The following is an 18,035-nucleotide window of genomic DNA, read 5'->3' on the forward strand; positions in this document are numbered from 1 at the left end:
AAGTTGTTGGGCCCCTTAGAGTGCAATGGAGCTGCTTCACGAGCTTGCAAATTTTGGATATGGAGAAGTGTTGTGGAGAACCTACCCACTCAATCGCACTCCAAACAATAACCCACAGAACAACATAGTCATATTAGATCATTTAGTTTAGAGTTGTTACATGAGTTTGCTTAAGCCCTTCAAGTGCTTCTTGAAGGTAAAAAAAAAAAAAAAAGTAGAGGCTGTTAGAACGACCACCTACAACCATATTGAAATTTATTGAGCTTTCATTTACACCCATTACTTGATGGAATGACTGCCTGTCACTCACGTTTTGGTTACAAAACACCCTGGTATTCTTGTCCTTTTTTACTTGTGGTCATAACTAAATGTGAAAGAAAGGAGACATCTAGAGGGATAGCCTACATTTACGGCGATTTGCAAGCCAAGTGTGGTGCTTACCACTTGTAATGCCTAGCAGGAAAATGTAAATTCTTCCATTTCCATTTTATTGCTGCACCAAGAGTTTTGCTGAAAGGATTGAATAATGGCAATGTTTTATTTTACAGCAGGCTGATACCAGTGGTCAGAAGAGTGAAGGTGATGTGCAAATGGGCATAATTCCAGCTAATACCCAGCTCCAGACGGCCCTGTCAGTTAATCTGGGATCTGAAGTGCAGGCGCCTCATGTAGAGCTGAGTATTTCTACTTCTAACGGTGAGTAAGGCTGTCTGCATCCCACTCCAGTTTTCTACTTGTTAGCACTCTAGGTTTCCATTTGGTAGTATATGAATCAGCTTTTTTGGTGTTAAATCTACATGTACTGAAAACTAGTTATCTCTGTAGAGAAAGCTTAGTAAAACTAAACAGTAGATTGAGAAATTCAAATCTGTAGGATGAAGAACCTGAAGGCAGTATCAAACTGCAATATCGATTTATGATATGTGATGCTGAAAATGTTTAACAATAGACACCATTTTATTTATTTACTGGCCCTGTGAAGACATCACTGTACTTAAGATGTGAAGTATGATATTTTCCTAAAAGCAAGCGTGTGTGACAGATGCTTTGTTTCATTTTTAAAGTGTAGCAGATCACTGCATTTGTTTTTGATAATGAACAATCCAACAAATATCACCTTTTTAGCAGATTCTGTCATATGTTCCCTGCCCTTTACATGTTTTCTGTCCTGCCTTATGTTTTTCCTTCATGAAGTCTATATCTGCTCGTCATTAGAGCTGCTCTTCATGAACTCAAGCATTACTTTTTTTTGTGTGATACTCTACATGCGAAGATTAAGGCCAGTCATTGGTCCTCTAGCTCACATTACTATTTGACTCGAGTTGCATCTCACTGTTGAGGCTTGACACAGAAGAAACTAGTCTGGGGAAGCTTGTGTTCTCTTGAGAGGGAATATGAACTAGCAGGTCGTGTTGCACTGATCCTGTTGGAGTTGATCCCAGACTGAAATAGGGGATTGTGAGATACCTTTTTAAGAGAAAGCAGTACAACATCCCAATAATACGCTATGCAAAAATAAGAAATACCACTCACACTGGTGCCACTTTGCTCTAATTTGGAAATGGACATCCACATCAATTGTATGAGGTATCAGGATGGTTCAGGGTGTTAATAGTATCATAATGTAAAGATCGGGCATGTTTTGGAGTTGTCATCACTAAACTACTCTATCCATGAAAAGCCTAAAATTAAAATTGTGTGCAGGTGGCTGATATAATCTTATTCTGCGTCTCCTTTTCACAAAATAAAACCAAAAGTATATTAAAGTCATGTCCACAGCGTCCTGCAAAAGTGCTGTCATGTTTCTGTGCTATCATATGCCACATAAGCCATGAACTTTCATTAGGTATTTTTGAGGGTCAGGTAAATACTATACACAGGTCTGTAAATTAGTAATACTATATAACAATATAAAAGGGTCTCCCTTGATTCTGGAACCTTGGTTGTGGGCACTGGGTTGTAGAATTCAACATCAATGCTTCTGTGATTACACTCCACCTGCTCCAGAAAGCGAGAGTCTTTTGCCAAAAAGTGTAACCTTGTATTTTTTTTCCTCACTGTAATGTCCATATAGGAGCAGAACAGGGGAATTGCACAAGGCTGTTCTCTGTCTTCTCTTGGTACATAGAGCAAAATAATGACATACCGGAAGTTGACCCAGAGTAATCAGTGGCGGAAATTAATTCAAGAATTCTATCCATCGCTTTTTTTGTTTTTGCACTAGTTTGTTTTTAGGGCCAGGTTGTGTCAAAGGGGTCACCCAAAGTGAGCCCCACCTTATGTGATGGGTGGTAGTGCCGCTAATCCTGGACAAAGAGATTTCTGGCAGTGGTGGTGGCAAAAATATAACCCATGGGTACAGGCCTTTTCACTGAAAGCTCTATGTCGATAACATCTCAATAGATTATTCCATCTGAAGACACCTTGTGTTTTGTGGATTGCGGACAGTCCTCATGAGTTGATGACATACGGTCACAAGTACTACACCCGGCCGATTGATAGTTACAATAGGAACTAGACGGGCATGGAGAGTCAATGAATGTAGACCCCTAGGGTGGTAGAAGATAACAGAGGAGGATAATCAACCCAAAAGCTTTAATGTCAAGTCCATTCACCCCACTTCCACCATGTATGCCAACTCTCTTTTTCTCCTTGAGGAGTTATCTTTGCCAGAAATACCCTGGCTCTTCCCTGGCTGCAGTAATAAAAGTATAAGTAGACATTGAAAACTTACATAATACATGCATAATTGGTGGCTTAACTGCTTTTTCCCCCCAAAATATATCAGTAGTCAGATTTCCATTAGGAAATGTTGAAACATGTTCCCAAGCTCAAGCAGCCTAATGTATCGAGAACCCTGTGGTCTGATGTACAGGAACACGATTGTGTTGAAAGCTGGCAGATCGACAGATATCATTTGAAGCTCAGAACTGGACAGGGTAGACTGTTTTGCTGCTACTGTGGGAGTGCTCCAGAGAACAATGGATTGTGCACAGATATTTTGCTGTGACTAGGTAAAACGACTAAATGTTAAGGAAGCCACTTTAAAGATAAAACACAGTTCATTAGGGAATTAGCGTTAGGAGCCTGGGACCACGGTGATAAGATCCTAGTTGCAGGTACCACACATCAGTCTACCTTCATCTGCTGTTAAGATTGGTTCCATCACAACGTGGTGGCTTTTGCCAACAGATGGAGACAGCTGACTACCTATTAAATTGGAGTACCCAGGCTGCCTTGTGAAGTTAACTTCTTGTCTATCAGTTGTGGAGAATCTTTGAAGAACACAGCTATTTATAACATTGATTGCTTTAATTTTATCTGTTTTTTTAGATACAATTATCCGAGCAGTGCTAATTTTTGCGGAGGGTATATTTGAAGGTGAAAGTCATGTAGTTCATCCAAATGTTCAGAGCCTCTCTGGCCACATTCGTGTGCCCATCACACCTCCCAAAGACGTTCCGGTGGATTTGCACATAAAAGCATTTGTTGGTTACAGAAGCAGGTATGTTTGTGATTTACATTACAAGATTCAGGGGTATTGATACTGTATGTGTTTTCTTTTTTTTACTTTTGAACTGTCTGGCATCAACGGTTGGTTTTCATGATCCTCTCTTGTTTCACTTACTGTGATTCTGAACTGGCTATGAATTTCCTTTCTCAGCAGAGTAGTACACCCAGGAAAAAAAGTCTAAAAATACCCTAGTTTCAAAAGATTTTTGTAGCTCTGCGTAGGCTATTATTTTTCTTTATGTTTGATCTCTGCCATTTACACAGGCATCACTATTGACTGCACCAAATTCTGTTTTTCCTTCATGAGAAGGACATCTGCAGCTCATCCTCTTTTAAGACAAGCTTTCATTCTTTATATGTCTCACATACCTGAAAGGGTTGTGATGTGTTTTCTTTTCAAATTCTAGAAAACTTGTCACCCTCTCTCTTGCATGCAGTGCCTTGGATGCTGTTGGCAGTTTATGCAGGCTGACACACCCAAAGACTGTCATGTTTATGGAATTGGCATTCGGTTAATTTTGTGATTTGATTACTTGGAATTTTGGTGTGGTCCTTGAAGGGCATGATGGACTGACCAACAGGGTTGAGGAACCTGGACCTCGTTGCATGTTGGAAGAGGTCTCATCTGGATATGAGGTAATAAGCACCACGTGTGGTCTCTGATCCAGAAGTGCCAAGTCATACTGACTGGAAGGTTGCCTTCCTCAGTCTTGGGCTTCCTAAGTCCCGATACTGAGGGGAAAACCTCAGTGCATTCACTTGTGACTTTGTCTGGAGAGAAAACAAGTTGCAAATCTCTGTATTCTGTGGTACTAGAGGATCTTTTCACTTCTGTACTCGTATGGAAGGTACCAGAGAGGGAAGGTCTTGGCTTGGAACACTACCAAACAGGTTCAGAGCATTGCAAACTTGATCAAAGTGCAATGGCCTAATTAATTTCAAAGAGCATGTTGCATTTTAAAGGGGTAGAAGGCAATTCTTGAAGAACAAAATATGTTCCATCTTTGGTACCAGAGCTATCTTTGAGCAAATCTTCAGTTTCTGGCAAACTGTCTAGCAATAGAAAAAGAATAAGACGGAAAGAGGAGCGAGGATGAGCAAGTAAATACTAAGGTCATTAACAATTAGTTCAGGAGCATCTGAGTTACACAATCTGAATTACTCATGCTAAATTCTCTCTTTGAGGCAATACACATTATTTCTCAAACAGGGTATGATGAGTCGCTTTATCTTGCGCTTCCCCATGAACATTTGTTTAGTAGTCCATGGAGGGAATCTCTGGACCAGCGCCAGTAAAAAGGATCAATGCTCTATCTCCAAAATCACATTTGGAAGAACATTTACAACCTAATTATTCAATTTTATGTGAATTTGTCATAGGTCCATTTTAGTTAGCTGCTTGTGCCCAGTGATAGCTTAGCTTAGGCTTGGCTGTGCCCTTTTGCCTAGTGATCATGCTCTGTATTTATCTATTCAATTTTTATTCATTTTACTATAGCTTCTTTTAAGGCAGTGTTTTAATTTCATTATCAGCTGCAACTCTGTGAAAGCATCATCATCAGTGTTATGAACCACCATACTTTTGCATCATGTTCTTTTCCTCAGAATCACAAAAACAGAATGCGAGGCACACAGAATTATATTTTGTATTGCTGACCCCAAGACTGCGTAAACAGTCCATCGCTTAGGTACATACCCGCGTCAGGCTTCTATGCATGTACATAAGCATGTCCCCTGTAAAACATCTTGTAGGACAAAGGATATTAGAGGGGTTCCAGCTAGAGTTTAAATCCATGCTGAATGCTGGTTTTCGGTTGACCTCAGCCCAGTGTCTCCATGGATCCTGATCTGAAGACCAGCGGCCTGACCTGGTACCAAGGTAACGGGGGTGGGATTGTCCTTTTCATGGACACTGTACGGACAGATTTAACTTGCATCGCCATGCTCTTGTTTGGGGGCTAGAGATAAGGTTTTTAGGTAGGAATTGTATACTCATGTCATGACAGTATGTTGGGGTTGTTTATAATACATCTCTAATTTTCACAATCCTGATTTTGTTATTCTTCATTATCTTAATCATTGCAGCTCAGGCATTTTATCATACATTGCAGTCTTTTCAATACATATGTTGAAAACTGTCCTGCATCTCTGTTCTTGCCTGTGTGTGTGTAAGAGACTCCTATGTGGAGAGAAAAGGGTAAGGCTTGTTTGATCACGATTTCTGTGAGGGGCTTTTAGAGTTCCATGCAAGGCTGCCACAGATCACCTTTCCTGTTTGGATGAGGTGCTGCTAGAGACCCAGGAGGGTTGGCCCCACAGCTGCCAACTGGTGTGGGAGTGACTTAGTCACCTGCAACGCAGAGGTGCTGCCACCTCAAATCCAGCAGCCTCGTTAGAGAACGAGAGTCCTTATGACAAATTCAGTGAAAAGTCAACCTAAGTAACGTGTTTCTGATAGCTTGTTTTTGGTGAACCCCCCACCAAATCTTGCTTTTCCTTAACTTCTCTTCCTTCTTCCTTATAATTTGGAAGAGGATCCCTCAAACCTCATCCTTTTTTCTTTTCATTCTTTTCATTTTTAAGGAATTATTCCTGATCCAGAGGGCAGTGGTTCCCTTTCTGATCCCCTCCCACCTTATTTTAGGTTGTGGTGAATTCTTTTGTCTTTGAAAAAAAACAAATCTGAAAACGGACTTACAGGCCGCCCACAAGCTTACAACCCACCGACAGCCTTCCCATTACTTACCATTGGTTGGCTTCTCCAGTCACTCTCCCTTACTTGCTTCTCACTGGTCAGCATCAGCAGGAATCCTCATGTCATCAGTTTGTTCTTCCTCTCTTCTCATTTGGGCTTAGGCTGTTCTCTGGAGCTTGGATGAAGTACTCCATCTGGTTGGTGAACAGTGGCTGCCTTAACCACAGGACTTCCTTTCCTGAATCCTCATAATATTCTTGCAGGAAACCCCCTCCCAATCAGACCCCCTTCTCCCACCCTCATTTCGCAATCCCCCACGCCACTCCTGAGGGTAGTGGTGATCTTTTTGTTCCCATCTGCACAGAGCTTGCACTGTGGCAAAATCTTTTGTCTTTGAAAACAAAATCTTAAAAGGGACTTACAGCTCTCCCACAGGCTTACAACCCACCCACAGCCTTCCCATTACTTACCATTAGTTGGCTTTTCTGGTTGCTCCTTTCTTTGCTTCACATTGGTCAGCAGGAATCCTCACATCATCACTTTGTACTTCCTCTCTTCTCCTTCAGGCTTCGGCTGTTCCCCAGAGCTTGGATGAAGTACTAGTTCCGGTTGGCGATCAGTGGCTGGCGGTCAGTGTCCTTCCACTGACCGTGCTCTTCTGAGGTTCTACTTTTTTTATTTTACGTTGTTCCCAGCCATCCGTGTCTCTGCAATGTCGTAATTTTTACACTAGCGCTAAATAGGAGTGCATGTGATTGCAAGCCCTCTCTGTCACCCCTCCCATCCTTGTTGCTTGTCCTCTCCCTCCCACTTTGTCGTTGATTCCCTTGTCCCTCCCACCCCGTCCCCCTTTGTTGTTGCTTCCGCTATCCTTCCTGCTTTATCGTTGCTTCTCCCCGCCACCACCCACCTCCTGCATGCTAGTTGCTTGCCTCTTGCAGCTTTTGGAGAGGGTCCCATGTTAGTTTGAAAGGTAACAAGGCCTGGTCAAACACTACAGTCCATGCGTAGATCTCCAAGGCCATGGGACTCTCCGAAATTGAGATACATTTCATTTCATTCAGTTGAGTTTACTCCCGATGGCGAAGTAGAGCCCGTGGTTTTTCTTGGTTACTCTGTAGTGCCCAACAACTCCCACCACTCCCACCAATCCCTCCGTTCTAAAGAGAATGAGTTCTATTTCAAGATGGGCGTTGTATCCTTCACTAGGCGGTTGCCATATGCTGTTCAAAAGCCTAGACTGCGCTGTAATCTATACTGTAGTCTGTTTTATGTATGCTTCGCTAAGCCAGAGTGTACAAAGCTAGGCACGCAAATCATACATTCAGCATGGGCTATCATGCTTCATTAGGTGGTTGCCATATGCAGTTCCGAAGCCTAGATTGCGCTGTAATCTATACTATAGTCTGTTTGATGAAGACTTCGTTAAGGCAGAGTCTATAAAGCCAGAGACGCAAAGCATACATTCAGCATGGGCTATCACTTCTGCATACATGCATGGCAAGGTAAGAGTGTAACAGTTTGGTACTCCACTTGTTTGAAACAATTGTTTCATCTTCACAGCTTTGACAGTGTTAACTGTGTTGTGTTTATTCTTTAAAATCTTGTCAGTTTGTTGCATTTTTTATGTTGTGTTTCAGCGTGTGCACTTAGGCCTTACTACATGCATTTAATAAATTAATTGGAGAATTAGTCATTTATTAACAAGCTCTCATATTGCACTGCAAGCAGCAACTGCAGTGACTACCCAGCCCCCTCTAGTTGCAGCAATGTGCGAGGAAACACCATGCATGTGTAACACTGCAAATCTCACTGTTGCCATTGGAAGCAATGACCGTATTTGCTTTTTGGTAGTTTCGTGATTAATGTGCACTATCGCCCCGAGTTCATGCAGTACTCATACACTTACTGCATTGGCAAAGCTGATAGGTTTCCCCTATTCCAGATCTGTGGCTTTGTCAGTGTTTCTTTAAAGTGTTGTACAGCAGTGCAGACTGCTCTCTAACATGGGTTAAAGTAAAAAGAAAAAAAGACAGTATGACACAGACAACGTTGAAGTGTCAAAGTGCTTTTTTTCTTTAAGCTGAGCTGCTGTGCAAGATGTGAAAAATAAAATAGAGACAGCCAATTGATCTTACATAGGCAAAACCTATTGGTATTGCCAGTGTTTGTCCTATTCTTGTGCCAGACTCTGAACTCCTTTTTCTATACTTATGTTTGCTTCTTTTGTTTTTCACATCGCCGCCTTCCTCAGCTTTTTTCTTTCCGGGACACATACGACATAGAAAAAACAGACTAGCACGCTATGTGGTATATGAGCACACTGTTTTGCTTCACTGATGACCGAGCTGAAGCACTCATGCACTGAAAAAAATCTCTGGAATGCGCTTCTTAGTCCAAAGAAGACATATATTATTTCAGTACGCAAGGTTCCTAAAATGAGATTAGCATGTTGAAAGCATATGTTTAAAAATGGTCACAGCAATAATGTAGAAATTATTCTCCACTGCAATACACACAGCATATACATGTATCTATATTATAATGCAAAGCAAATAATGAATTAAAAAGAATTCATCACCATGAGGCAAGGGCAACACTCTTTCATCTCTCTCCTAATCAGTATCAAATCGCCAGATCCCAGAATCTATTGAGGAGAGAGAGATCAATTATCCTCACGGGAAGGATGGCACACTCCAGCGTCCTGGATGTGCCTGAAACCTGCAAACACTCTCTGTCCCTTGTCCATCTGGTCTCGGCCTCTTATACTTTGAACAAACAAGAGAGGAAGATTCTAGAAATTCTCTCTCCCTGTAGAAGTTTACTATTAAAAAAATGCTGACCGCTTTAGGCCTGCTTTGAAAATAACACGTCGGGACAAGGCCACAGTCCCAAGGTGATAATCCACAACAAGTCTGTTCCCTGCCGTCTGAGTACATTCTTATCAGCCTATGCCCTTGGTGGGAAAAAAGACACAAAAACAAGACAGAGCACATTGTCCAACGTGGAAAATCACTTGCAGCTTTTAACATGGCAGTGCCTAATGCTAAGATAAAGTCAATAGGCAGAATTAAGCTGGTGGTCACTAATGTGACAGTGTAGTGCTAGGCTAAGTACAAAACTCACATATCATTACACACACTGAAGTCTAAACGTCAAAAGAGAATCCCCTGAGAAAGTAAAATGCAAGCCTTGCCAGCTGAGAAAGAACTATAGCCGAGTTAGAGGTTTACTAATTGTGCCAATACCTCTGAAGCTTCTGTTTACATATAATGTCATTTGATGTGTGAAATCCTATCCCAATTCTTCTAGGACTGAAATAATAAAGAGCTGGTTTGAGAGTATTGCCAAAAAAAGAAAACAAAGAGGGTTCAAAATACTGTTCTAAATTGAGAGTGCCCTTACCAGCACATAAAAGCAGGAAAATGGTGAAATATTCAAGAAGTAACTTAGCCGCGGGTTCTGTTTCCCGTTGTAACCAAGCTAAAAAATGCCCCCAATTTTGGCTTTTGTAGAAGTAATGTCATGATAAGCTGCAAAACCGAATAAAAGACAACCAATGTTTACATAAGTAATCCAAAATATGAAAAAAGAAATGCTTACATTGGCTATCCCAAGTAGAAGTTTTATTAAGATTGGGCTCCCATATAAAAGTTACTAACCCTGAGCAGGTAAAATGGCTATGAAGGTAACTTGCTGTTCCAGCTTCAGACTGTAAAGACGCTGAAATAGCGTGATGTTGCAAAATAGACAACAGACTTCAAACAAAACCGGTGTGTAACATTAGCCATACGCAAGTTAGAAAGGAGCAGGATTATCAGATTAAGAGCTGAAGGACAAAGGCATGAATCAGGATAGAGAATTACATGTAGATTTAGCAGAGAAATTCACAGTGCTCATTTTGGCTCATGTCCTGTCAGCCCTGGACCCTAGAGACTCAATGGTAGCGTTCAACTTGCAGGATGCCTATTTTCACATACCCATTACGGTGGGCCACGAGCATTTTCACTTTGCTCTGCTCCACTTTGGCCTTACCAGCACACTTTGGGTGTCCACTAAGGTGATGACAGTGGCTGCAGCCCATCTGCAGAGATCAGGAGTTTCAGTCTTTCCCTACCTTGACAACTGGCTGCTGAAAGCAGGCTCCTCCAGTCAGTCATCACCCACCTCCAGACTACGGCAGATCCTTTCATTTGCTCTGGCTCACTATCAGTGTGCTAAATTCGCACCTGACTTCCTGTCTGTCTTTATCGGAGCCATTCTGGAGAGATACAGCTTTGGGCCTGTCCTCTGGAACGGCTAGGCCAGGATATTGAGGCTTTGTTTGCGATGTTTCAGCCTCTATCCTGGATTTTGGTGGGACTGATTTGAGGCTGCTGGGCCTCATGGCCTCCTACACCCTGCTGATAACACATGCATGTACGGCCTCTGCAGTGGGACCTTAGGTCCCAGTGGGTGCAGCAGAAGAGAAGTCTCTGTGACCTGGTTCAGATATCAAAATGAAGAACTGAAAAAGGTCTGCAGTGGTGGCTGATGAACCACGATTGGGTCCATGGCAGACCCCTTTCCCTTCCCCGCACAGAGCTCACAGTGATGACAGATGCGTCACTCCTGGGTTGAGATGGCCACCTGGCCGAGGTGGAGATCAGAGGACTCTGGTCTCCAGCGCCGTCTCAGCTTCTCATTAACTTGTTGGAGTGATCCATTTGGCATTAAATGCATTCCTCCCTACTACCAAGGGAAGGCTAGTTCAGGTGTTCCCAGACAAAACCACTCCCTTGTGATACTGCAACAAACAGGGCGAAGTGGGGCCATGGGCCGTGTGCCAGGAAGCTCTATGCCTGTGGATATGGCTGGAATGTCAGGACATTTTCATAGTAGTATGACACTTGGCAGGCTTTCTGAATGCCAGGGCAGTCAAACTCAGCTGTTGATGCCTCCCCCGCAGATCTCGAATGGTGTCTCCATCCAGATGTGGTACAGGTCTCTTCTACTACTGGGGAGAACCTTGGTTAGATCTATTAACTACAGAAGAGAACATGCAGTATCAGAACTTCTGCCCGCTGGAGTTTCCAAGGCGGCTCTCGCTTGGAGACTCACTTTGTTTTGAGTGGAATTCAGGCCTTCTGTACGACTTCCCCCCCAATTTCACTCCAACCCAGAGTTCTCAAGAAGATCAGGAATGACTGGGCTCAAGTCATTCTTGTGGCTCCGGAATGAGCACGGATAATATGGTATCTGGAACTCCGAAGGCTAAGCATCGGTCCTCTAATCAGTCTGCACCTTCGGGAGGATATCCTGTTGCAGCAACATGGCAGGGTCCTGAACCTGAACTTGTACACACTCCACCATCATGCATGGAAATTGAACGGCAGCAGCCTACAGTCTTTGACCTCTGTTAAGGAATCTGCAAAGTTATTCTGGCAGTCAGGCATCCCTCAACTAAAACTGTATATGGATAGTGTTGGGACAAGTTTGTGGCTTGGTTCACTGCCAAACATGTTGATCTTTTTGCAGCGCCTGGATCTGAGATGATGTTTGTGTTATCACTAGCTCAGCAAGGCTTTGCTTTGGGCACAATTAAAGGATATCTTTCGGCCATATCAGCTTTCATACAGTTGCCGGATCAGCCCTTCCTGTTTGAGTCACCAGTTGACACGTTATCTAAAATGACTTCAGCATGTTTTCTCCTAAACCCTTCATTATGCCCAGTGGGACCTCAATTTAGTTATAACGTTTTCGATGTGCTCGCAATTCGAGCCTATGCATAGCTGTCTTCTGTGTCAGTGTCTCTTGACCATCAAAACAGCTTTTTTAGTTGCCATCACATCAGCCAGGAGGGTTAGCGAACTTCAGGCGCTTTCTACACACCCTCCATACATCATCTTTTTCCCAGCCTAGCTGGTTCTCCATATCAGTGCCTCTTTCCTGCCAAAGGTGGTAACACCTTTCCAACTCGCCAAACTAACATTGCAGACATTCTTCCCTCCGCCCAACCTCCAAAGAGGAGGAGAGACTATTGCCTGGATCCAAAAAGAGCATTTTTGTTCAACATCGATCGCACCATGGAACATAGGGTGGGTGATCAATTCTTCATTGGATTCTCTGGAACAAAGAAAGGGAAGGCTGTGCAAGAACTTACCATCTTCAGTTGGATTGTGCTCTGCATTAAAATCTGCTAATCATTGGCCAGCAAGCAACTCCCTGAGGGCTTGTGTGCTCATTCTACCAGAGTAAAGGCTGTGAACACTTCATTAGCTTGTAGAGTCCTCGCCCTGGATATCTGTCAGGCTGCTACGTGGGCTTTTCTGCACATGTTTACTAAACACTACTACCTTGACAGATAGGTCTTGTGTGACAGGCACTATGCCTGTTCCATCCTCCAGGGCTTCCTGGTCTAAAGCTGTTCACAGACCCTCCACTGGGGAGGTGTTACTGTGGTATCTATTCTATGGTAACAAATCTGTCAAATGAAAAAGTTACTTACCTTTGGTAACCCCTTATCTGGTAGATATCCTATCTAACCACAGATTCCTTACTGCCCCTCCCCGCTTCTGCAAATGATTTCTTCTATCTAGAAGGTCCCTGTAGGTTTGCACACTGGTCCATCAATTTTGTAACATGGCTCCGTGCTTCTGGCACAAAAATGTCATGAAAAGAAACTGATGTCAGTGTGCTGGGATGGCGCCTACATAGGCACCATGCATGTCAAATCCGGCACAACTGACCCAGAGTCAATCACCACCTGCTAGTGCGCAGAAGTACTGTATAAGATTTTCCAGATTCAGTCTGACATCTGGGGAATATTCTAAGGTAAGCAATATGCGGCTAAATAGAATCTCTACCAGATAAGGCGTTACTGAAGGTAAGTAATTTGTTTGATTACCATACATTTTTTCTTCGTCAGCTTTCCGTAGTTCTCTACCATTTTGTTATACTCTTTTCCTCCACCTCAGCTTCAAAATTGGAGGGCAACACCTCAAAATGCTTTTCATGTATTCTGCAAAGTTGAGCTTTGTTGGGTTGTCTCCTCCTCCAAATTGAATTAGTTCTCCAGTGGACGAAATACTGTGAGAGATGGGGCAGACGATAAAATAGTGATGGAAATATAATGTCTGACCTGCAGTGATGCCTCTAGGTATTATAAACTCAGTACAAGCAAAGGGCACAGCATGGAATCCGATTAATTATGTTTTTCTTTAAAGGCAGCAAAACTAGTTACAGTCTACATTTAAGTTTATTTTGTTTCCCCTCAGCACACAGTTTCACGTGTTTGAATTGACAAGGCAGCTGCCACGATTTTCTATGTATGCATTGGGGAGCACTGGCTCAGATCCCGAGCCTCGGAGCTTTGTGCACTTCACCACTAGTGAGCGAGTGCAGAGGGTGAGTGACACACTTTTTAGTTATATGCCTTTTTTATTCCTGTCATTAAAACCTGTTTAGCACATTTTATAATATCTCTAAGTCTTACATAGTCGGAATTATCACCTTACTATATGCAGGTCTTTTCACTCTCCACAGTGACTTTCTTTACGATTGTTGACACAAACAACTTGCTCATTAACACTAATGATAGAAAGTTCCTTCCTGTTCGTTCTTTACGGATTAGTATTTTTGTTTTTTCCTGTAAAAAACATAAATTCTATTTTCAGTACAAAAAAAAGGTATGTCTGCTCCTCATTTGAAATTCAGCCCAATAACCAATTTGATCCTCTTATTTACTGTAATTTTAGTTGCCTTGTCCAAGAGTCCCCATAGATCTTGTTTTCGAGTTCTCTCATTTGCGGCCCCGATATAGAACAGTTTGTTCCAGGGAAATCCATTGTTTTTACCTGAGGCACATTATTTGCACCTCTGAGAAACTATACACTTATGTCTCAGAAATAGTCTAATTTGTGCAACCGAGTTGTTCTTATTTGTGCCCAAGAAACTCACAATTTTTAAGTCTGCATTCATCATTTCTTCACCATCAATCCATTTGTGACCCCTGACTTCGACTGAAACTCATCTAGTTTACTCCAGAAATTCATTAACCATATATCAGAACTCCAAAATGTAGTATTTGTACTTGAGAATTCGCTATTTGTAGCTTACAATTACTCTTCACTTTCACTCCTTTAAGACAATCACAGGCTGATTTTGAGAGCAGCAAGGTGTACTGTTAAGTATATGGAATCTCTTAAAGGAGGGCCTGTTCCACTCAACAGGCCCACGTGGAAGACACCCAGTATCTGCATTCTACTCTCAAGAGACATTCTAGAGGCCACAGTGAATATGGATTTATAGAAGGGGGCTCAGCAGCCTCAAGACCATGTGATAGAGGAAATGCGCAAACCAATGGTCCATTTACAAATCCCTAGACCGGTCCCATTGCACTACAAGAGCCATACACAGCTCCTGTTCTTTTCTTCTCAAGTGTAGGACTTAGAGTAAATTGCATATAAAATTGTAAAAGCATTACAAAGAGTATCCCTGCTTTAGCATCATCCACCCACCACCCTAGCGCATCCCATGAAAGAAGGTATGGGTTTACAAAAAAGAGACACTTGTGGATCACTGGAGAATATCCTATATAAAGATGCCTTGCCTTGCAAAGCAATGTCTATTGTAACTGCTTGGGGGATTCATTTACATCGTTGCCGCTAATCTTAAATATCTAATATCGGTTGATTTTGTTTGGTTTAATATTTTATTTGACTTATGTCCTTTGAGTTACTTTGGGGGAGCACATTTCTCTACTTTCTCTCAACTAATGTTTTTACCCCTTTTTGTTGAGTTTAGAGTTAAATCAGATAAAGTTGACTCTGGTGAACAGTTTATTTGCTGTGTTCAGAGGTTATTTGTTTTGGCTAATCTATTTCATCTTCTAGTGCCTCCCTCCTTGTTCCCTATTTACATTTGACTTAAAGAGGGGTAACATGGGAGAGGTGGACTGGAGGAGTGCATAATCTTAACTACCAATGAGAACATCTTTGTGCCGGCTGTCATAAGACCGTTTTGTCTTCTTGGTAGACGGAAACACTTGTTAATTAAATGGACTTACCTTTTCAGACGAGGTGAGGTAAAGGTTTTATATCATAAGACTGTTGTTTTATTCTGGACCGTGTCTGAATTAAAATACCAGTAATGGTACAGCATTATAGATGTCCAGGGTTGGTACAGTCCTTTGCAAGATAGTGGACTCTGATTATTCCAGTATAACTCATTTCATACACCGTTCTCGTCTAAAGTCAACAACAATACAGACCCAAGCATCTGCACCACCTTCTCTTCAATTATTATCTGGGGTTTGAGTGCAAGTACTTACCATTCCCATTACTGCTACATATTTTAGAGATCATCCAGTATTCCCAGCTCTAAGTGTAAAATTTGAAGGGGAACGTTTTGGTATGTTGGCAAGGGCCACACCATATGTATACCCTCATTCCAACATTTTTTGTTTCAAGGTTAGAAGAAAGTCATGACTGAGTTTTGCTATATGTTTGACTGACACTGCTTATTAATCTTGTCCTGCACTACCAAAGAATACAAACTTGTATACTGAAACAGATTCACATGATTAGAACAGATGATGAACCCTTTCATCCTACTTTTACATTTCATGCTGTAGTGACTAAGCCACCTTCATCATTTTAAGCTTGCCATGTCTGGATTGTTTTCAAAGCTCTTCTACTCCAATGAAGCCATTTTTGAGTAATGAAATCCTCTATAACTGAACAATGTATAGGTATGGTACCAAAAAAAAACAAGGGTGAATCCTGATCTGTTATGGACAACTTGCTGCCTCATTTTGCTATTGTTAGCAGCAGTCTGTAAACGAAACAAAGCTCCTTCACTTCCCCATAGCTTCTAGATAAGGAGATGAATGGAAGGCAATTCCAACAGAAACATCTTAACAAAATTCCTGTCTCTCCTGACACCATATCAAAATGGCCTTTTATATCCTATATAAGTAGAAAAAGACAGAAATGTTTGTAAGGGTTATGTACTTGTATGCCACATAGGAATTACTTTTTCTGTTTTCAGGGGGAAAAGAAGTAGCTTCACAGCAACTAGAAATACAGACATAGCGGGCCCTTAAATAGCAATGTGTGCACAAAATGCCCTACTTGATGACATACTTCCGTATTACTCAAGGGCATCCAGGATAAAGTTATGGGCTTACTTTTTTAAAGTGAAAATATTTATTCTCCATCTACAGGCAAGGTCTGTCAGAAGTGCAAAACTGAAGTTGTAACAGCAAAATGTGAGTGCTATTCGCACAACTCTCACAAAACATCAAAAACACAGTTCCTACCAGCCTTCTCACTTCTGAAAGGTTCTTAAAGCCAGGCAATAACTGAAAAGGAATAAAGAATGACTGATAAATAATGTTGACTTCATTCCAAACCAACGTTAGTTTCATCTTCTGCAATTGAAGCTCAAGCCCTTTGTTTAAAGCTCCTTGGAGAACCCATACATTTGCAGCCCTAGTAGGTGAGGGTGCCGCCTCTCTTCACCATCATTGTGCATTTGTTTCCCAGGACTAGTGCCTGCTGGAAAATGTTAGGGAGGGCTGTGCTTTAAAAATTTTTATATTTTAGTCCCTCCTTCTTGTCATCGAAGATACAACCTGATACAGTTTTTCCCTGTAGAATGGTTCCACATGTTGTTGACTGCATAACTCTTTGAGGTTAAGGAGAGGGAAGAATAGATGACATATATCTTTGGACTGAGAAAATTCCATAGTCAACTCTTGGATATTCATTGAGATATTGGAAGTTTGCCATCAGACATAATCAGTCCAAATGATAACCCTTTATTTTAAACTCGGCTATTTAATTATTTAGGAACGTTCTCCCAGTCATGGCTGCTAATCCCTGCCTCCCTGAATACCCATTTCCTTTTCCTTAATGATTACCTAGTGGACAGAGTCCTTGTTTGCAACTTGTGACTTTAAGTCCAGTGTCATCACAGAAGCTTGTAGCATGCAGGAACAATAACAGATTATTTTGTGTGCCTAGCTTTTCCACAACCTGTCAGAGTTCTGACCATAAAGCAAACCATTCTGCATTTCATCCCTCTTACTGCAACAGCAGAATGTGCTGGTTACAAAGACTCCTGGGTCTTATGGCCTCTTGCATCCATGACTTTCCTAAAGCACTGTTACAGATTGATTCTTTACCAATACTAGGATTTGAATTAGCATCAGTCCCACCAGCCGAAGTCAAAGGGTTGTTTTTGCCAGAAAATTGTTAAAGTCCTTTTTTTGATGAACTGAGACAGCAAATCATTCAAAAGGCTAGCTGTTCTAATTGATTTTCTATCTTAGTTAAAAAGAAAGCCTAGTCATACCACAGAGAATGTTTGTGTAATAAGGTTCCACTGTAAGTTGCTAGGTGCTGTCAGACTGCCATTACCTTTTAGCCTGTCTCATTTTACCACAAATAAATCCTTTTGTAAGGTACTTAAATCTGAAGCTATTACTTGGATAGGGAATAAAGTAGTGGAATTTGTAGTATCAATATGTATGCACACTTTCTGAAGTCACAGTTCTTCTTGGGATACTGATTTATATGATTTAACTATTTGCAAACAATAAGACAAATTGCAAACAAAGTACATTTGGCAGAAACACTGCTTATGAGTAATGTTTCAACGGGAAAATAAAAGCAGGACATGATGACCCAACACACACTTAGAACAGACTCTACACATTTAAGAACTTTAGAAGACATCATCATCTTATAATGCCCTGCAGGAATCAGTTAGGCATTTAATTTCTGTGTAGTGTGAAATATATATACCTTAAAATTTTCTGATCGGGATATCTGCCTGGAGGACA

General features: G+C 41.7%; 1 protein-coding gene across 6 annotated transcripts in view; it reads left to right on the forward strand.

Annotated features, from left to right (window-relative positions):
- Positions 1–18,035, forward strand: part of BBS2 (Bardet-Biedl syndrome 2) — a 305,860-nt gene that overhangs the window by 223,104 nt on the left and 64,721 nt on the right. For 4 of the 6 annotated variants that reach the window (XM_069215826.1, XM_069215824.1, XM_069215827.1 and 1 more), the window contains 3 exons: positions 549–696; positions 3,334–3,505; positions 13,465–13,594. In XM_069215826.1, coding sequence (XP_069071927.1) covers positions 549–696; positions 3,334–3,505; positions 13,465–13,594 — 450 coding nt within the window. The remainder of the gene's footprint in view (positions 1–548; positions 697–3,333; positions 3,506–13,464; positions 13,595–18,035) is intronic. The other 2 variants (XM_069215829.1, XM_069215830.1) reach the window with 1 other exon arrangement.

This window comes from Pleurodeles waltl, chromosome 12 (assembly GCF_031143425.1).
Source record: "Pleurodeles waltl isolate 20211129_DDA chromosome 12, aPleWal1.hap1.20221129, whole genome shotgun sequence".
In the NCBI taxonomy this organism is placed as follows: Eukaryota; Metazoa; Chordata; class Amphibia; order Caudata; family Salamandridae; genus Pleurodeles; species Pleurodeles waltl.